Consider the following 21,830-nt stretch of genomic DNA (forward strand, 5'->3'; position numbering starts at 1 on the left):
TTAACCCCTTCATCACCCCCTAGTGGTCAACCTCTTCACTGCCAGTGTCATTTACACTGTAATCAGTGCATTTTTATAGCACTGATCGCTGTATAAATGACAAAGGTCCCAAAATAGTGTCAAAAGTGTCCGATGTGTCCGCCATAATGTCGCAGTCCCGATAAAAATTGCAGATCACCGCCATTACTAATAAAAATAAAATAATAATATAAAATGCTATAAAACTATCCCCTGTTTTGTAGACGCTATAACTTTTGCGCAAACCAATCAATATGTGCTTATTGCAATTTTTTTTACCAAAAATATGTATACATATTAATAAGGAATACATAGCGGCCTAAACTGAGGAAAAAAATAGTTTTTTTTATATATTTTTGGAGGATATTTATTATAGCAAAAAGTAAAAAAGATCTCTACCCCTTTCTTCCTTTTCTAAATGGCATCCTCTCTTGGGGCCGACATCTTTTTTCTTCTCTTTCTACTTTGACCTCTTGAGCTATATACACTAATTAAGTGTTCTTGCTTAGCAAGACCACTTACTGTTATCTCACATATATATTATTATTCTTATTATAGCCAAATTTACCACCCTAACTCCTCCCACAGCTTTTACACTACATAGACAGTAATATACCGAAACGTGCGGATTGTTCCCGATTGGTGTGCTATTACTTTGTGGAACGTTTCACAGAATGGTGCATGAAATATTTTTTTTTTGCGGCAAAATTGGTCTGATAGGAATGAATGGAGAAATGTTCAAAACTAGAGTGGGAGGTGACAAAGCTGACAACCCCATGATCAGCTAAAACATTATGAACACCCCGTGAAGAAAAAATCATTTTTGAAAAAAAAAAGAATCAATTTAAAAAAAAAATGTTCAGCTCTTTCAGCTAATGATGGGACTTCTTCAACTTTTTTACTACTATTTATACTTTTTAAAATAGTAAGCTTTTTAACACTTTTCACAGTTACTCCAGCCGCCACGCCAACCACACAACAGTTACTCAAGCCACTCCACCACGTTACTCCACCGACTCCAATTGTAGACTACTGTAGGTGGAGGCAAGAACACTTCACACAATTTCCCCAGAAATTGTAGCTTTTCTAGTTTAGAGTATTTCTAAATGAAGTTATTGGAATAATGATCGGCTGATCATCACATCATACCTCATCTAAGATTGGATACTACATATGGTTCTCACGTTGAGTCAGAAGACTAGACTCCAGCTAAAGTTTGAGTGACAACCGTTACAGAAAGCTCTAACGTTATAACTTGTTATACTTACAGTTGAATTTACTATGCTCAAGTACATGTGCAAATGTTATTTGAACATATAATAAAAAAAATTATATTGGGAAAAAAAAAAAAAAACGCAGCTCAACCGCCCGTTTTTACCGCACATGCCAACCACAAAACCAAGCCGTAGAAGTAGATGCTGTGGTTACAAATGCAGCTGAAGGGATTTCAGACGAGACTCAAACCCTTCCCTACTCTGCTTTGCACATTAGATTTCCAACACAAACTGAGACAGTTGTCAATTTGAAGACCACAAAAAAAAAATTGTATTACATTTTTATTGGTAACATAAAATGTTGTATGAAAATAGTGAAAAAAAGAAGAACGAAAGAAAGAAAACAACAGTTCACAAACACCGAAATTTTATGAAAAGTGAAAATTCAATGAATTTACTACCTCCAATAGTTTTCATGTCTACTGTGATAAACAAAAACATTATAGATTGTTATGACAAAAAAAAAAAAAAGTTTTCTTGAAAATAATGATCTACTAGAACTGAAAGATTAAAGAAATCTGTGCGCCCCACAAATCAACCTTTTTGTTTTAGATTCTAGTCTAAAGGATATATATTGTTTTTTTTTTTTCGATATTTCAGATCAATAACTTTAAAAAGAAAATACATATCATAGCCGGGAGGTAAAAGCCTTTCTATTTTCTAGTTCTTCTACTGCTACAGATAACGTAATTGTATGATTTTTCATCTGCGGAGCTAAAGGATCGACTGCCTAAATCGCAGACACTTTTTGTGGCACAACCACGCACCGCTGTATATTTCGTTTTTTGTCCTGCAAAAAAAAGAAATGCGTAAAAAGTTTGGCAAATTTACGTTTTTCCAACAAATATTTAAAAAACATTAAAATCGTAATGGCAATTTGATCTTAACCACTTAAAGATCACCCCAGCTGTTTAAATACCACCAAAAGAAAGCGGTATTGGTGGGAAAAAATGACATACATTTTATTTGGGTACAGTGTCACACGACTGCGCAATTGTCAGTTAAACGCTTCAGCCCCGGAAGATTTGGCTGCTGAATGACTGGACCATTTTTTGTGATTCGGCATTGCGCCGCTTTAACTGACAATTGCATGGTCGTGCGACGCTTCACCCAAACAAAATTGACGTCTTGTTTTTTTCCCACAAAAAGAGATTTCTTTTGGTGGTATTTGATCATCTGTGCGGTTTTTATTTTTTGTGATATAAACCAAAAAAAAACGACAATTTTGAAAAAAACATAATATTTTGTACTTTTTGCTATAATAAATATCCCCATTTTTTTTTTAAAAAAGCTAATTTTTTCTCAGTTTAGACCGATATGTATTCTTCTACATATTTTTGGTAAAAAAAAAAATCGCAATAAGCGTATATTGATTGGTTTGCGCAAAAGTTATAGCATCTACAAAACAGGGGATAGATTTATAGCATTTTTATTATTTTTTTTTTTTTTTTTACTAGTAATGGGGGCGATCTGCGATTTTTATCGGGACTGCAACATTATGGCGGACACATCGGACACTTTTGACACATTTTTGGGACCATTGACATTTATACAGTGATCAGTGCTATAAAAATGCACTGATTACTGTAAAAATGTCACTGTCAGGGAAGGGGTTAACACTAGGGGGGGCGATCAAGGGGTTAACTGTGTTCCCTCTCTGTGTTCTAACTGAAGGGGGGAGGGGACTGTCTAGGGGAGATGACAGATCGCTGTTCATACTTTGTATGAACACAATCAGTCTCTCCTCCCCTCAGAGAACCGGGTTCTCGGTGTGTCACGAGCGATCGCGGGAGCCCGGCGGTGAGCAGCGGGCGTGCGCCACCGCCGGAGCGGGGCGAAGCGACGTTGCCATTCTGCTGCAGTAAAACTGCGGCGGCTGGTCGGCAAGTGGTTAAAGTAATGCAGTGCCGTATCGCAAGAAATGGCCTGGTCATTAAGAGGGGTAAATCATCCGGATGGTCAAGTGGTTAAGGGTGAGTGGTTGAGGGGGTGGCAAAAACATGGCTCAACCATGTATTTTTTTTATATAGCCCCCAACTACAAGTGTAAAAGAGGCTTAGCAGACCCATGGGCTGCACTTTACCCAAATCTTTAAAAGAACAAATTTGGCTATAGATACACTTGATTAAGATGAACAGCACCCAAAATGCCCCTTACTGTGTGTAACTGTTATTTTTTTAATTTAATAACATTGGTTCTGTCTGTAATACTGACCTGTTGTTTCTGTGGCCTGGAGAAAGCACTTGTCCTCATCCCCGGTGCACTTAATTTTATTTGATGAGTAACAGTAGGCAGAGTCAGTAGATATGCAGGCTGGGCACTTCACTCCATTGTATACTGAGCTGTCCTTTGGCACTAAGGTAAAAACATAACATGGAGATAATGGTCTGAGATTAAAGAGCAACTGTATTTTAATAAAAAAGCAAAGGGTCACTACAGTTGGTCCTTCCAACAATGAAGATGTTAATGAAATGTTATGATGAAGACCTACTTCAAACTTTAGTGCTTCCATGCTGCTTGTCTTCTGCCATGGGTGGGAAGACAAGCATCATGGAACTCTGGCCAGGAGCTTACCTTGTGGGTGAGTACCAAACACTTGGTGGGGACCAAACCAATGAGGAGTTTTCTCTTACACCTGGAAGTGGTCACAGGGAGTCTGAAGACACAGAGTTGCATGACTACCAGAGTAGATGACTGTGTGCTCCCAACTTCTTGTCTGGGCTGACAGCACTGAAATCCCAACCGGAGTTATCAGTCTTGCCTACAGGATGACAGAACTCCTCCTCTTCCCATCCTTCTCTGTCCCTCTCCCATAGTTACCAATAATCTCAAAACATTTTTAGGGACACTTTTTTTGTCTGTAGGTGGAGTAATATTTTAATTAGGGAGCGGGGCATGCATTTGTAGACGTGGTCTAGGGGGTGTGGAAAAATGCAGTGAAAATGGGCGTGGTTTACACAATGCTAAATATTGGGCATGGCTTAAAGGGGAAGAGAGAGAGAGAGAGAGAGAGAGAGAGAGAGAGAACGTTGTTCTTCCTCAATCTCTAATGTGGCTGGCTTCTTTCCAAGGCAGCTCTATGCCACAACATGGGCAGTAACAGGGCAGTGAACAGCACACCCATTGGCTGGGAGGTGGTGAAGCCCGCCTCCTACTACCTCCTCAGCCAGTAGCTGGCTGAAGTTTTCTGTGATGTCCCTCCCTCTCTTCCATCACCCAGTCCTGACTACCAGCCCACCCAGCTTGCTCTGTGTTGGCGGCCCTGGATGACACGTTTTGCCGACCATGCTCACGCCACACTGGGTGACGGCGGAGTGCCGTGACTTTATTATGGGGGATCAGACCCCCCCCCAGCCCAGTCCGCCCCTGCCTAGAACAATGCATATTTTCCGAGATTCTACCGGACACCGTCAGACCGGGAAATTGGACTGAATTCCTTGAATGTCCCGGGCAAATCGGGACTGTTAGCAACTATGCTGTCCACATGCATACATTGTTTTTTTTTTTTTCCCTAGCAAAACAATTCTACTGCCATGACATGGATGAGCAAGTTTGGGGTGGAGGAACTTGACTGGCCTACACAGAGTCCTGACCGAAACCTGATAGAACACCTTTGGGATGAATTAGAGCGGAGACTGCGAGCCAGGCCTTCTCATCCAATATCAGTGCCTGACCTCACAAATGCACTGCTGGAAGAATGGTCAAACATTCCCATAGACACACAAAGGGTGGGCCAACTCAATATTGGACCCTACGGACTAATGCCGCGTACACACGGTCGGACTTTTCGTCTACAAAAGTCCAACGGACGCTGACGGACTAAAGCTGGCTGGTAATCCGATCGTGTGTGGGCTTCTCCGGACTTTCAACGGACTTTTTCAGCCTCAAATCCGACGGACTTTAGATTTGAAACATGCTTCAAATCTTTCCGACGGACTCGAGTCCGGTCGAAAAATCCGCTTGTCTGTATGCTAGTCTGACGGACAAAAACCCACGCTAGGGCAGCTATTGGCTACTGGCTATCAACTTCCTTAGTTTAGTCCGGTGTACGTCATCACGTAAGAATTCGACGGACTTTTGTGTGATCGTGTGTAGGCAAGTCTGTTCGTTAGAAAGTCCGCCGCAAGTCCGTCGAAAGTCCGTCGAAAGTCTGTCGGACAGGCTGTCGGACTTTTGTAGCTGAAAAGTCCGACCGTGTGTACGCCCCATAAGACTGGGATGCCATTAAAGTTCATGTGCATGTAAAGCAGGGGTCTCAAACTGGCGGCCCTCCAGCTGTTGCGAAACTACAAGTCCCATCATGCTAATGCCTGAGTCATTCTTGTAACTGTCAGCCTTGCAATGCCTCATGGGATTTGTAGGGTTGCCAGTTTGAGACCCCTGGCGTAAAGGCAATGGTGTGTCGCAATACTTTTGGTAATATAGTGTATGTCTATTTAGTTTTTCATATGAAGGCAACAGATAGTCACTTACGGGAAGGAGTAGGCGGGGTGCATTCATCAGTTTCACAACACGATCTACCCATCTTTATTTTTGCATTCTGAGGAATGGTGCCACTTCCGGTAATGTCACACTCCTCCTGCGTCACACATGCCATTTTGTATGATTGGAAAAATATTTTACCTACAAGTAAACAAACTGTATCATTCTCTGCAATGAAAATAAACAAAGGTTTAATGTGAAACAAAAATGGCAACCACCCCAATGTGCAACCTGCACATGGAAGGGCATTTGCATAAAACAAAAGTTTCCCAGCACACTTACCAGCTAGCCAGCAAAAAAAATAAAATAATATACTCTATGTAACAATTTGTGTGAAAAACTGAGATTTTAGTTGCACAACATTTGCAAATATATGTGGAAGCTCTGCATAGTGCAATTAGTTAGCCCCGGTCTTTTTTGTGGTGCTTTGGCTGCGTTTTAGCGGCGCTTTTCGGCCGCTAGCGGGGCGCATTGTTTTAAGGTCACGTGACAACATGACCTAAAAAAAACAAGGAAAAAAAGCTTTGCGGCACTTTCAAAACGTTTTTGAAGCGCTGCCAATTCTTTTCAATGGACAGGGGTGTTTTTGAAGCTCCAAACATGCCCCAAAGATTCTGCTTGCAGGACTTGTTCTACCGTCCCGCATGCCCCAGTGTGAAAGCACCTATTCAAATGGATGGGAGGCAGTTTTCAGGCGCTTTTAAGGCGCTATTTATAGCGCTAAAGCGCTTGAAAACCTCCTCAGCGTGAAAGGGGTCCTAATGTAGAACTGGAGCATATATACCAAGGGAAAAAAAAAGGTAGGTGTGCCTGGAGGCTGCTCATTAAAGGCGCAGGGACACACCAGAATCCAGTTGCGGCCACTCATACGGGGTGCAGGGCCGCCACCCCCCCTAATCCCTGCACCCGACCCCTAATTTATATGCAGGGTACCGGGCACATAGATTTCAATGTTTTTTTTGTTTTGTTTTTTAAGCACATGATTAAAGCCTGAGGCTCTAATTGGCTTCAAAAAAGGTTGCCTCAGGGCGCAAAGCACTGCGCCCCGAGCCCACCCAGTTGTGTGATATTAAATGGTTACATAGTAGGTGAGATTGAAAAAAGACACAAGTCCATCAAGTCCAACCTATGTTTGATTATATGTCAGTATTACATTGTAAATCCCTGTATGTTGTGGTCATTCAAGTGCTTATCTAATAGTTTTTTGAAACTATCAATGCTCCCCGCTGAGACCACTGCCTGTGGAAGGGAATTCCACATCCTTGCCATTCTTACAGTAAAGAACCCTCTACGTAATTTAAGGTTAAACCTCTTTTTTTTTTTCTAATTGTAATGAGTGGCCACAAGTCTTGTTAAAATCCCTTTCGTAAAAAAGTTTTATCCCTATTGTGGGGTCACCAGTACGGTATTTGTATATTGAAATCATATCCCCTCTCAAGCGTCTCTTCTCCAGAGAGAATAAGTTCAGTGCTCGCAACCTTTCCTCATAACTAATATCCTCCAGACCCTTTAATAGCTTAGTTGCCCTTCATGTACTCGCTCCATTTCCAGTACATCCTTCCTGAGGACTGGTGCCCAGAAGTGGACAGCATACTCCAGGTGCTGCCGGACCAGAGTCTTGTAGAGTGGGAGAATTATTGTTTTATCTCTGGAGTTGATTCCCTTTTTAATGCATGCCAATATTCTGTTTGCTATGTTAGCAGCAGCTTGGCATTGTATGCCATTGCTGAGCCTATCATCTACTAGGACCCCCAGATCCTTTTCCATCCTAAATTCCCCCAGAGGGTCTCTCCCCAGTGTATAGATTGCATTCATATTTTTGCCACCCAAATTCATTATTTTACATTATTCTACATTGAACCTCATTTGCCATGTAGTTGCTCACCCCATTAATTTGTTCAGATCTTTTTGTAAGGTTTCCACATCCCGCGGAGAAGTTATTGCCCTGCTTAGCTTAGTATTGTCAGCAAATACAGAGATCGAACTATTTACCCCATCATCCAGGTAATTTATGAACAAATTAAATAGGATTGGTCCCAGCACAGAACCCTGGGGGACCCCACTACCCACCCCTGACCATTCCGAGTACTCCCCATTTATCACCACCCTCTGAACTCGCCCTTGTAGCCAGTTTTCAATCCATGTACTCACCCTATGGTCCATGCCAAAGGACCTTATTTTGTACAGTAAACGTTTATGGGGAACTGTGTCAAATGCTTTTGCAAAATCCAGATATACCACGTCTACGGGCCTTCCTTTATCTAGATGGCAACTCACCTCCTCATAGAAGGTTAGTAGATTGGTTTGGCAAGAACGATTCTTCATGAATCCATGCTGATTACTGCTAATGATACCGTTCTCATTACTAAAATCTTGTATATAGTCCCTTATCATCCCCTCCAAGAGCTTGCATACTATTGATGTTAGGCTAACTGGTCTGTAATTCCCAGGCATGTATTTTCGGCCCTTTCTAATATTCAGTAATGTTTTCCTGTTTCTCCTCCCGGCCAATCAGGAAGCGGGTCTTAAGACACCATTGGCTGTGAGTCCTAAGTCATGATTGGCCGGAGCAGAAGCGTACGCTGGGACTCGGGAGGAAGCCAGGACCTGCATGAGCTAAGTGCAGGGCTGGCGGGGGGCCTGGTGGGCAATGAGTGAGCGAAGTGGGGTGGGGGGAAAGCGGCGATCGATCGATTGAGCGCTGGGGGTTGGGGAGTATCTGGCTAATTGGGGGCCGTGGGCCACCCCCCCAAGAAAATTGAGCACCAGCCGCCACTGTCAGAATCTTAGCAAAACACAATTGCAGGTAAAGGCTGGTAAGTGTGCTGGGAAAACATTTATTTTGTTGTGTATTGTGTGAAGCCTTTCCATGTGCATCTTACTTTAACCCTTTTGCTGCCAGCGGGGGGGAGGGGGGATTCCTGTCAGAAGGTAGCACTGCCACCTGATTGCTTCCACACCACCCCCCGGTAATGGTACCCCCAACACGTATCCTCTGGCTTTGCTTGCCCTTCTGTAGGCCTGGGACCGACATAACCACCAGGTAAAGGGGAGGGAGCAGAGCAGACACACGCCCACTCTCCTCCCATCCTTGTCGCTGACTCGGAAAGCAACGCATTTCAGACCACTTCCGGATCCACCCGCCAGTGTCCCCGGCTAGCATAGCCGATAAAGAATGTATTGCAATGCGAACTGCATTGCATTAAAATCCGTGGAGCACAGGGGAGAAATCCAGGGTTCTTTAGACCCTGGATGTCTCATTAATAAGAACCTGTCTCCAAAAAATCATCTCATAGGGGAATTTTGTCCCCTATGAAATGAAAAAAAATGTAAGTTAAAAAAAAAAATTATTATAAAAAAAGTAAATTAGACCCAAGCACATAAAATCCCCCACCCCCCAAAAAAACAAAAAAACATTTTTTGAGACCCCTCCCCCCACATAGACCGATTGTACGAACACACACGTCCGGGGTGCCTACGCATGAAAATAACGTTTGTGATACACATGTTACATGGAACAACACTGTAATCTGTATGCATGTTTGTTGACTACATAAGAGTGAAAATAAAACAAAGAAGCATTTTGGCCAGAGCCTCAGCCTTGAGCTCCCCCTGAGCCCCGTCGCTGATGCATTTTGCTCAGCCCATGATTATGCCCCGATAGGCGGGGTGAAATGCATCAGGACGGGGGTTTAGGAGGAGCTTAACCACTTGTGATTGCCTACCACATATTTACAGATTGGCTCTCTATTGCATGACATCATGTACCTGTACGTCATTTTGTGCAATAGCCACAGGGGGCGTGCCCTGTGGTTGGACACAGGGCATGCCAATCAGGCAATCAGCGGGTCCGTTGGCGTTGCCGGGAGAGGCAGAATGGTGATCTGCCTATGTAAACAAAGGGAGATCGCCATTCTGACAGGGGAGAAGATAGAGATCTTGTGTTCCTGCTAAGTCAGAGCATCCCCCCACACAGTTAGAAAGCACACCCTAGGGACACAATTAACCCTTTGATCGCCCCCGATGTTAACCCCCTTCCCAGCCAGTGTCATTAGTACAGTGCCAGTGCATATTTTTAGCACTGATTACTGTAGTGGTGTCACTGGTCCCCCAAAAAAAGTGTCAAACGTGTCAGTTAGGCGACCAATTTGCCTGCCGCAATGTCCCAGTCCCGCTAAAAATCGCTGGTTGCCGCCATTACAAGTTATTGGGATTTTTTTTACTAAAAATATGTAGCTGAATACATATTGGCCTAAATTGATGAAGAAATTAGATTCTTTGCATTTTTTTTATTGGGTATGTTTATAGCAGAATTGTTTTTGTTTCTTAAATCGTCGCTCTTTCTTTGTTTATAGCGCCGTGCTATAATCTAGTGCTTTCTAGATTAAGCATAAAACAACTTGCACCCTTATATTTCTCACAGAAAAAGAAAACAGAAAAACGGACACCTCTGGAGCAATAAAGGACCCTGAGGCCTCTGATGTGAACTGTCGCTTATGAAACTCTGACATCAAACGCACATAACATTTATATTGGGTAACTTACCGCTCACCCGGCCTTCAGTGTATATAGCTCCACACACAGAGCCGTCAGGACAAGTCACACTGGGGCCGGTACATGAGTCTGATGAAGAAGAACACTCTGTACAAAGTAGCGAGTATCCTAAAGAGAGAGAAAACACAAAACAGGATGAGCATCAACCATTGCAGTCATGTGATATTTTTACCCTGTAGTTCTGCCATTGGTTTCAGTAATTTTCATTTTTATTTTTTTTTTTATTTTTTTTTTTTACAATTTTATTTTTTCATTGTTTTTTAAAAGGAATTTTAGGACCCCCATTGGGGGGCTTTGATGCAGGGAATACAATGCCTTGCAAAAGTATTCACGCCCTTGGCTTTTTACCTATTTTGTTACGTTACAGCCTTTCGTTCAATTTTTTTTTAATCTGAATTATATGTGATGGTTCAGAACACAATAGTCTAAGTTTGTGAAGTAAAATTTGAAAAATATATACATAAAACTATTTTTCAGAAATAAAAAACTGATAATTGGCATGTGCGTATGTATTCACCCCCTTTGTTATGAAGCCCATAAAAAGCTCTGGTGCAACCAATTACCTTCAGAAGTCACATAATTAGTGAAATGATGTCCACCTGTGTGCAATCTAAGTGTCACATGATCTGTCATTACATACACACACCTTTTTGAAAGGCCCCAGAGGCTGCAACGCCTAAGCAAGAGGCACCACTAACCAAACACTGCCATGAAGACCAAGGAACTCTCCAAACAAGTAAGGGACAATGTTGTTGAGAAGTACAAGTCAGGGTTAGGTTAAAAAAAAAATATCCAAATCTTTGATGATCCCTAGGAGCACCATCAAATCTATCATAACCAAATGGAAAGAACATGGCACAACAGCAAACCTGTCACGAGACGGCCGCACACCAAAACTCACAGACCGGGCAAAGAGGGCATTAATCAGAGAGGCAACACAGAGACCTAAGGTAACCCTGGAGGAGCTGCAGAGTTCCACAGCAGAGACTGGAGTATCTGTACATAGGACGACAATAAGCAGTACGTTCCATAGAGTTGGGCTTTATGGCAGAATGACCAGAAGAAAGCCATTACTTTCAGCAAAAACCAAAATGGCACGTTTTGAGTTTGCGAAAAGGTATGTGGGAGACTCCCAAAATGTATGGAGGAAGGTGCTCTGGTCTGACGAGACTAAAATTGAACTTTTTGGCCATCAAAGAAAACGCTATGTCTGGCACAAACCCAACACATCACATCACCCAAAGAACACCATCCCCACAGTGAAACATGGTGGTGGCAGCATCATGCTGTGGGGATGTTTTTCAGCAGTCGGGACTGGGAAACTGGTCAGAGTTGAGGGAAAGATGGATGGTGCTAAATACAGGGATATTCTGGAGCAAAACACTCTGTGTGTGATTTGAGGCTAGGACGGAGGTTCACCTTCCAGCAGGACAATGACCCCAAACACACTGCTAAAGCAACACTTGAGTGGTTTAAGGGGAAACATGTAAATGTGTTGGAATGGCCTAGTCAAAGCCCAGACCTCAATCCAATAGAAAATCTGTGGTCAGACTTAAAGATTGCTGTTCACAAGCGCAAACCATCCAACTTGAAGGAGCTGGAGCAGTTTTGCAAGGAAGAATGGGCAAAAATCTCAGTGGCAAGCTCATAGAGACATGCACATTGACATAAAAAAAAATTTAAAAAAACATCTTCAAAGTTGTGGGCATGTTCTGTAAATTAAATGATGCAAATCCTCAAACAATCCATGTTATTTCCAGGTTGTGAGACAACAAAACACGAAAAATGCCAAGGGGGGGGGGGTGAATACTTTTGCAAGGCACTGTAGCTCTGTACAGAGCTTACAGTTCATTCATAAACTAATGCATAGTAAACACAGTTTACTATGCCTCAGCTTTGAATGAAAAAAAAAACCCAGAGTCAGTGATCGTTACTATTGAAGGAGCAGTGGCTCAGAGGCCTATTGAAGGAGCAGTGGCTCAGAGTGCGTAGCCTTCTCTCAACCTCCCTGCTAGCCCTCCTCCCTGGACGATCCCTCCCCTGGATACCGAACCCAGAAGCAGACGGACGACCTGTGACGTCATGCACGCTCCACGTGCGCTCCACGCCGGCCCCTAGTCTCTTCCTGATGGCCACAGAAGGAGCTCCTGGCTGGTAATCCACCTTCTGCAGCCCAGCATCCCTGCAGCGTCACCACCACAGGATCAGAGGGAACACAGAGGACCACATACCTATACAGATGAGCCTTTTATATGTTTTTATCCTGTAAGTGTGTTTTTTACCTGGTGTCATTAAACATCATTTGTTAATACTACAGTCAGGTGGCGCTTCCTTCTCTACCTCTCTCGGGTCGATTTGAGGGACCAATGTCCTGGTATTTCTTGGTGAGAACTCAAAACTAATTTTAGATATCAAAACTAACATAAACTATTTAGAGTTCTTTCTGATTTTTATCTTTAAAAGTGCACATATTCTTTAAAATAAAATGGTGCATTCTTTTAAGGACATTTGTAATTTATTTCCTAAAAATTAATAAGAACTCACCAGATGCTGCCAAAGATAAGAGCACCCCGAGGATTTGGAAAATCGATGCCATTCTGAGAATCCGAAGTATCTCTAGGTTGGTGCAAGGGACAAGTGATTAAGGATGCTCGAGAGTGACTTTTATGTATGAATTTTGGGTGCGGGTGGGGTCAATTTGGAACCATTTATTATATTTGCATGCATTGATTTGATTTCCTCTTTGGCAAGTTTTCCTCCAATCTCATATTCATAAGTTGTAAAAATTAATTATCAACTTTCAGCACAACCCTTCTGTTCTCTAGCTAATAATTCCCATTATTTTGCATAGGAAAACAGATCCTCATTCCATCATATGCAAAAAAATACATTACAGATACTCTTATGGGTTAGTGTCAGCAAGAACAATTTGCAGTACCTAACCATGCTGAACAAAGGTACTATTAAAGCATATCTAAGACCAAAAACAAATATTTTATGTATTGCAGTCTACTAGTCCTTAGATATGGTGACTGTAATATATTTTTCAATACTCCCCCCCCCCCTTTATTTAAGCCAGTAATTCTAAGAATAAATAACATCAAGAAAAAAAAGGAAAGTGAAGGTTGTTCAAAGAGCTCATCATCAGTATGAAAATTACAATTCATAAAAACATGTATATTTTATTCAAAAAGTCATCTAACATCTAAAAAGTCATACAAGTTACAAATCCAAAATGATATCACTATCTATAGATATTTTTTTTAGATATAGAAGTAGAAAATGGTAATTGTCATCTATCCAAAAAGTCAACGAGTTTCGGGGTCAATGTCGCTTCTTCAGGACTTCCCATTTTCAAATGGCAGTTGCTTTGTTACATGTGATTTTCAATCTAAAAGTCAAATATGCAAACATAAGTACATTGCATAGGTTGGTGTCTAGAATTTACAACTATCCATTAATAATCATGCTTGAAAGACATATAAAAATATAGATGCTATCCAGTCTGGGAAGGGAAGAGAGAAGAAAGAGAAGAAAGAACACGTAGGGAAAACAAAAACAAAAAACACACATGTCCTTACACCTAACAGCAGCATATAACTGGGGAGATAGTCACAGTTGGCATTTATGTGGTCTCGGTATGGGAGATCTCTGTTTTGGTTGGTTGTGATATTTTTGGGCTGCGTGCCGCGTAACTTCCGACGTGGTGGCCATTTTGTTGCTGGACGTGACGCTGAAGTCATTGTCTTCGGTTGGTGGACATGGGGAGAGCTCCGAGCAACGTTCTCCATATTTGGAAGAAGCCACCAGCCATGTTTTACATGTGGTTTTTGCCTTTAGTGGGGAGAGACTCTCTCCGCTTCCCAGAGTATACCCCTCTCATTTAAGTGGATGTAGTCGGGGTGGGAAGTTTTGGGGGAGGTTCTTGGGAGGCGCAGGGATTATATAGCAGAGAGAAACCCCTCAGGTGGTAGATAAATTCGGATCACATAAAGGGGAGAGTGTGGTGGTGTATTTGAAAAGGTTCCATGTTCCTGGTAAGTAAATACTTAAACCAGGCACCTTTCCCTGTTAGGTTTTGATACTTAATGAATGTTCGTGTCTTCCAGGTGGATTATATGTATGACTGATTGGGATGATTTTTCTCTTGTATTTGTCACAGACTTAAAGTGAAACTAAAGTCTCGTCTTTTTATTTTTTTTTGTTAAAAAATAACAAACATGTTCTACCTTCCTTCTCTGTGCAGTTGGCTTTGCACAGAGCAGCCCCGATCCTCCTCTTCTCAGGTTCCTCTTCAGAGCTCCTGGCCCCTCCCTCCTGTTGAGTGCCCCCGCAGCAAGAAGCTTGCTATGGGGGCACCTGAGCCATGCCTCAGCTTCCTTTGTCCATTCAGACACGGAGCCGCGGCCCTGCCTCGCCCCCTCTCTAGCTCACTGACTTTGATTGACAGCAGCGGGAGCCAATGGCACTTTTCTGCTGTCTCAGCCAATGAGGAGGAAGAGTCCTGGCAAGCCGAGTCTCTCGTGCACCATCACTGGATCAAGATACGGCTCAGGTAAGTATGTGGTCTCGGTATGGGAGATCTCTGTTTTGGTTGGTTGTGATATTTTTGGGCTGCGTGCCGCGTAACTTCCGACGTGGTGGCCATTTTGTTGCTGGACGTGACGCTGAAGTCATTGTCTTCGGTTGGTGGACATGGGGAGAGCTCCGAGCAACGTTCTCCATATTTGGAAGAAGCCACCAGCCATGTTTTACATGTGGTTTTTGCTTTTAGTGGGGAGAGACTCTCTCCGCTTCCCAGAGTATACCCCTCTCATTTAAGTGGGTGTAGTCGGGGTGGGAGTTTTTGGGGGAGGTTCTTGGGAGGCGCAGGGATTATATAGCAGAGAGAAACCCCTCAGGTGGTAGATAAATTCGGATCACATAAAGGGGAGAGTGTGGTGGTGTATTTGAATAGGTTCCATGTTCCTGGTAAGTAAATACTTAAACCAGGCACCTTTCCCTGTTAGGTTTTGATACTTAATGAATGTTCGTGTCTTCCAGGTGGATTATATGTATGACTGATTGGGATGATTTTTCTCTTGTATTTGTCACAGACTTAAAGTGAAACTAAAGTCTCGTCTTTTTATTTTTTTTTGTTAAAAAATAACAAACATGTTCTACCTTCCTTCTCTGTGCAGTTGGCTTTGCACAGAGCAGCCCCGATCCTCCTCTTCTCAGGTTCCTCTTCAGAGCTCCTGGCCCCTCCCTCCTGTTGAGTGCCTCCACAGCAAGCAGCTTGCTATGGGGGCACCTGAGCCATGCCTCAGCTTCCTTTGTCCATTCAGACACGGAGCCGCAGCCCTGCCTCGCCCCCTCTCTAGCTCACTGACTTTGATTGACAGCAGCGGGAGCCAATGGCACTTTTCTGCTGTCTCAGCCAATGAGGAGGAAGAGTCCTGGCAAGCCGAGTCTCTCGTGCACCATCACTGGATCAAGATACGGCTCAGGTAAGTATTAAGGGGGCTACTGCACACAGAAGGCTTTTTTTAAAGTAGAATGCATTAGGATATAAAAAGCCTTCTGTCTTTACAGCCACTTTAAGGCACTTATCCAGGATGCGGGGAGTGATTATCAATGTGCCTATTAACCGCATGCCGACCAGCCGCCGCAGTTGTACTGCGGCAACATGACTCGGCTGAGCGAATCACCTGTCATGTTATGTTGCTTCCAATTTCGGCCACAAGGGGCGCGTGAGTGCCCGGCGGTTGATCGGGGCACACCAAGAACCGGGATCTAAGTGTGTAAACATACAGTTTCTGGATCTCTGAGGGGAGAAGTGACAGATCGTCTGAACAGAGTATGATCATCTCCCCTACACAGTCCCCTCCCCCCTTCAGTTAGAACACACACTAGGGAACACAATGAACTCCTTGATAGCCCCCTAGTGTTAACCCCTTCCCTGCCAGTGACATTTTTACAGTAATCGATGCATTTTTATAGCACTGATCGCTGTAAAAAGGCCAATGGTCCCAAAAATGTGTCAAAATTGTCCAACGTGTCCATCATAATGTCGCAGTCCCGATAAAAATCGCAGATCGCTGCCATTACTAGTAAAAAAAAAAAATTAATAATAAAAATGCCATAAAACTATCCCCTATTTTGTAGACGCTATAATTTTTGCGCACACCAATCAATATACGCTTATTGAGATTTTTTTTTTACCAAAAATATGTAGTAGAATACATATCGGCCTAAACTGAGGAAAAAAATAGTTTTTTGACATATTTTTTTGGGGGATATTTATTATAGCAAAAAGTAAAAAATATTGCGTTTTCTTTTCAAAATTGTCGCTCTTTTTTTGTTTATAGCGCAAAAAATAAAAACTGCAGAGGTGATCAAATACCACCAAAAGAAAGCTCTATTTGTGGGAAAAAAAGGACATCAATTTTGTTTGGGTGCAACGTCGCACGACCGCACAATTGTCAGTTAAAGTGACGCAGTGCCAAATCGCAAAAAGTGCTCTGGTCAGGAAGGGGGTAAAATCTTCCGGGGCTGAAGGGGTTAAGGACCTTTTACATCCGCTGGTTGATAGTTTGAGCCTATGCATTTTTTTTTCCTTAACATGGTTTGTAAAGCCTAAAGCCTAAAGTCAAAGCTTGTTTGTACTTCTCCTGTGGGTCACAGGAGTGCAGATCGTTCTGCTCTCCTGTGACCCGTTTTCAGCAGACAGCGGGCTAAAACCCGCTGTTGGCTGATGTCACAGAGCCAGTCCAGTCCAATCCAGCCACTCCTGGCTCCTCCTCTCTGGACAGAGAGGTGGAGCCAGGAGCGCCACTGGGGGACCCAAGAAGTGAATGTTCGCGGCCGATAAGTATAGACATATTGGTTATTTTTTTTTCTAATTTACCATTACAGTCGCTTTAATACGGTTAGCATGTTATGACTGATATCCAAATCATAGATATCCAGGTTAGCCTTATTGGTAGTAGTTCTTAGATGTCCTTATGCAAATGTTTTGCTGGATAAAGCAAGCATAATGTTGATGAGATAAAAGCAGCACACCTTGTGATTGCGGATTTTGCATATACTGAATTATAAGGTGAGCTAGGCTTACCTGGTAAACCCTTTCATCTATATATATCCAGGGTGGTGTTATGCTGTTGCTTTTTTTAAAATTGATTTGTTGTTATATAAAGTTCTATTCATTTGCATAAAAAAAAAAACACTTTTATTCAAACTGCATGACAAGTTGCACCTGTTTAAACATACACTTTCAGCTCACCTTGCACATATCCCCTCTGTACTGCTCCTACTCAGGTCCAAATGCAATATTCCCCATGCACGTATTCCTGAAAATGGCTGTTCAGTAATTCTGGGTGCTGTAATGACCACAGGCTGGACACCGTAGACCAGTGGCGGCTGGTGCTCAAAATTTTTTTGGGGGGGCGCAAACAAACTGAAAAAATGTGAGAAAAACACTGAAAAAAATTGCAGCCTCACTGTGCCATCAATTGCAGCCACTGTGCCCATAAAATGCAGCCACTGTGCCCACCATATGCAGCCACTGTGCCCACCATATGCAGCCACTGTGCCCACCATATGCAGCCTCTGTGCCCATCATATGCAGCCTCTGTGGCCACCATATTCAGCCTCTGTGCCCACCCACCATATGCAGCTTCTGTGCCCACCATATGCAGCTTCTGTGCCCATAATATGCAGCCACTGTGACCCCCCCCCCCCTGCTCGCCCGCACTTACCCCATCCGGGTGACAGCAGTGAGCTGTGGAATGGGCAGGCGATGGATCCTGCATCCTCCATGGTTCCCGTGCATCTCCTCCTCCATTCCGCGGGGCTTGGGGCATGCACACTGGGAGTACCTCGCGGGAGAAGGTCCGGCACTTACCGGGCTGTTGGGTCCTCTCCGCTCCTGTGTCTCCTGTATCAGCGGAGGAGTCCAATCCTCCAGCTTCCTCCCCTGTGTGTCCTTTTCTGCCAAAGCTTTGGCCAATCAGGAAACAGGTCTCACTGACCTGCCTCCTGTATGGCGGGGAGGCACTGTGGTGTAAAAATAGCGAACATTTATTCGTTATGGTCACACAACAGGGTGGGATCAGGGTGCACTCTCTGTGCCCCGAGCCCACCATTTTTTGAAGCCTATTAGAGCCTCAGGTGCTTCAAAAAAAAAACACCCACGCTGCTACAGGAGTCCATGTGTCCGGCGTCCTAAAGGGGCCGGGTGCATGGATAAGGAGGCGGCGGCAGGGATTGGGGGGGCAGCGCCCGTGCGCCCACAATGCATGGGCTGCCACTGCCGTAGACAATCAGAGTGAAGATATGTCATCAGCACACCACGGATTCCTGAAAAGGGTCCAAAGCTTTATTCACTTTATCACGTGGTACACATATGGCAATGTTTCCGGGCCACGCAGGGCCCCTTTATCAGGCAGGTTCCCATTCAACTGCGCATTGCAACTGATGTCACATGCATGCGCAGTTAAATGGGAACGCTGGGAACAGCTCCAGACCATCAGCCCCCTCCATTTTGTGATTAACCCTGCGGGTCAGCAGGGGATACTCATCCCCCCCTATTTAAAGAGAGAGCCTTCAGAGATGACGCACAGCCCTTCTTGATAGTGAGGGAGACACTACACAATTCTCAGCAGATGCCATATCCTTCCTTTTGGGGACCCCTTCCATTGAACAGCAGTAAGTTTTTTATTAATTTATCTTTTATGTTATGTGCACCATTTTTTTCCCTAACATACATACACAGTATTGTTTCATGATATACAGTAGGTGCATTAGCTTAAAGTTACTATTTTTATTTTTTTTAATTCTTTTGCTCAATGGAAGTTTTTATGGACAAATTGTGCCGTCCCAGTCTTAGTCTGTAGGGTTCAATATTGAGTTGGCCCACCCTGTGCAGCTATAACAGCCTCAACTCTTCTGTGAAGGCTGTCCACAAGGTTTAGTACTGTGTCTATGGGAATGTTTGACTAGGAATGTCATGACACTGTGCAGGCCAATCAAATTCCTTTACCCCAAACTCTCTCATCCATGTCTTTATGTACCTTGCTTTGTGCACTGGTGCTCAGTCATGTTGGAACAAGAAGGGACCATCCCCAAACTGTTCCCACAGTTGGGAGCATGAAATTGTCAAAAATGTCTTGGTATGCTGACGCCTCAAGAGTTCCCCTCACTGGAACTAAGGGGCCAAGCCCAACCCCTGAAAAACAACCCTACACCATAATCCCCCCTCCATCAAATGATTTGGACCAGTGCACAAAGCTAGGTCCATAAAGACATGGATGAGCAAGTTTGAGATGGAGAAACTGACTGGCCAGCACAGTGTCCTGACCTCAACCGGATAGAACACCTTTGGGTTGAATTAGAGTGGAGACTTCGAGACAGGCCTTCTTGTTCAACATCAGTGCCTGACCTCATAAATGTGCTTCTAGAAGAATGGTCAAACATTCCCATAGACACACTCCTGAGCTTTGTGGACAGCCTTCCCAGAAGAGTTGAAGATGTTATAGCTGCAAAGGGTGGGCCAACTCAATATTGAACCCTAAAGACTAAGACTGGGATGCCATTAAAGTTCATGTGCGTGTAAAGTCAGGCGTCCCAATACTTTTGGCAACACAGTGTATCCTCAAATGCAGGGGGTTCTCACTATGAATACATATCAACAAAACATTCAGTCTGCTGGCTCTCTTATGGCAGCTTTACTGCTCCAAGTACTTCTTTAAAGTCTTCTTGACTTTTAAACACATCCCGGTGTTTATGCAGAGACGCCGCATCTCAGCTCTGCGTCTCCCTTCCTGCAGTCCCTAGCTGCTCTGGATTCCACCTCTCTCCTACGTGGAGCCCTCCTGACTCCTAGGCAATGACCTTCTCTGTCTACCGGGTGGAGCCCTGAGCTCTAACAATGGCTCTAATATGAAGCCAGCAGACACCTACATCATTAATGTGCTTGTTTCCCACAAAACCCTGGCCTAAACCACCATTTTACAGAGTAGCACAGGGTCACCCTGCTACAATATAAACTTTTAGAACCCCTAATGACAGATGATTGATGTGAGTTTAGCATCACTTTAACTACTTGCCACCTGCCCACAGAAGATTTACTGCGGACAGGTGTCACAGGCAGGCCAGACAACATACCTGTAGGTCACCATCTTGCTTCCATGCTGTGGGAGTCTATTCCACATTTTCACAGCTCTTACTGTGAAGAAACCTTTGCATATTTGGAGATGAAATCTCTTTTCCTCTAGATGTAAAGAGTGCCCCCTTGTCCTCTGTGATGATCTTAAAGTGAATAAATCAACACCAAGTTCACTATAAGGACACCTTATATATTTATACATGATGATCATATCCCCCCTTAATCTCCTCTTCTCCAGAGTGAATAAATTCAGTTCCTCTAATCTTTCCTCATAGCTGAGCTCCTCCATGATTCTTATCAGTTTGGTTGCCCTTCTCTGCACTTTCTCTAGTTCCCCAATTCCCCGGTTAGTAAGCTGCAATATATTAAGATCAGATATGGGTTCACTGCTTTACCAATCTATCCAAACCTCAAAAAACGGCCTTGGCTTTGGATAGATTGGAACTCTTCTAGTTTCCATCTCAACTGGACATTACCTTAGGTATCATATAAAAGAACACCCGCTGTGAGAGAACCAAGTAGGCCACTATGAGAGAACCATTACTGGCCTCTGCCTTGGAAAACAATAGTTGCTTAGCTGTCATGCCAATCCTCATTTTTCAGCAGGAACTGCACTTCCTCACTTCTTATCTTAAACACTAGTGGTCCACAAAAAACGCACTGACCCACACAGTGAAGCCAGCATTGTCTGGTGTAAACTGACTTTTTTTTCCTCTCAGTATTCTGGGTCCTGCACAATATTTTCTTATCTGAGATGTTTTTTTCTGATTCTTTGAGGTGAGCGTGTTGACACATGCACATTGTGGCAGAATGTTCCTGAGGTTGCCCTGAAGCCTCCTGGGATGTGTGATGTTGGTATCTCAGGAGGCTTCTGGTGGCAGGGAGGGTGACTTCATTTTTGCCTAGGCCTAATGCAAGACTGGGTGCTACAGAAAAACCATCTAACCTCTCCAAAGTTTTTTTTCTTTCACTTTCCGATTGTGTAACCGGAAAAGGAGAAGAAAAATAAAGGCAAGTAGTAGGAGAGGGTGAAGGTCTGCTTTCAGTACTTTGAGTGAGGACTCCTGATTTCTTTCTGACTTTCTTGATTTGTAAATTAAAAGATAAGTGCTGATATATTGTGGTATATCATGACTGACAATGGATTTCCGTCGGGTGACACTGTTTTTTAATTTTTTTTTAAAAGAAATTGTCAAAAACGATCTCTGTGTTTTTATCACTTTTTGACAAGTTTTTGGTGAATGGGTAGTTTATGATAAGCCCCCTGCCCGCATACCCCCACAACCACCAGCCAGGGTTTTGGGAAAGAGCCCCCTTGTCCCAAAGCACCCCCCCCATGTTGAGGACATATGTGG

At 43.5% G+C, this 21,830-nt stretch overlaps 1 protein-coding gene across 1 annotated transcript; it reads right to left on the reverse strand.

The window, feature by feature from the left end:
• Positions 1 to 1,859: 1,859 nt before the first annotated feature.
• Positions 1,860 to 13,011, reverse strand: LOC141109945 (phospholipase A2 inhibitor gamma subunit B-like). The gene is made up of 5 exons (XM_073601199.1): positions 12,873 to 13,011; positions 10,320 to 10,436; positions 5,766 to 5,915; positions 3,507 to 3,647; positions 1,860 to 2,082 (listed from the first exon to the last, which is right to left on the reverse strand). The coding sequence occupies exons 1-5, from the start codon at positions 12,922 to 12,924 to the stop codon at positions 1,946 to 1,948; spliced, it is 597 nt and encodes a 198-aa protein (XP_073457300.1). The 5' UTR covers positions 12,925 to 13,011; the 3' UTR covers positions 1,860 to 1,945.
• Positions 13,012 to 21,830: the final 8,819 nt, after the last annotated feature.

The sequence above is a fragment of the Aquarana catesbeiana genome, linkage group LG10 (genome assembly GCF_042186555.1).
Source record: "Aquarana catesbeiana isolate 2022-GZ linkage group LG10, ASM4218655v1, whole genome shotgun sequence".
NCBI classification, from domain to species: domain Eukaryota; kingdom Metazoa; phylum Chordata; class Amphibia; order Anura; family Ranidae; genus Aquarana; species Aquarana catesbeiana.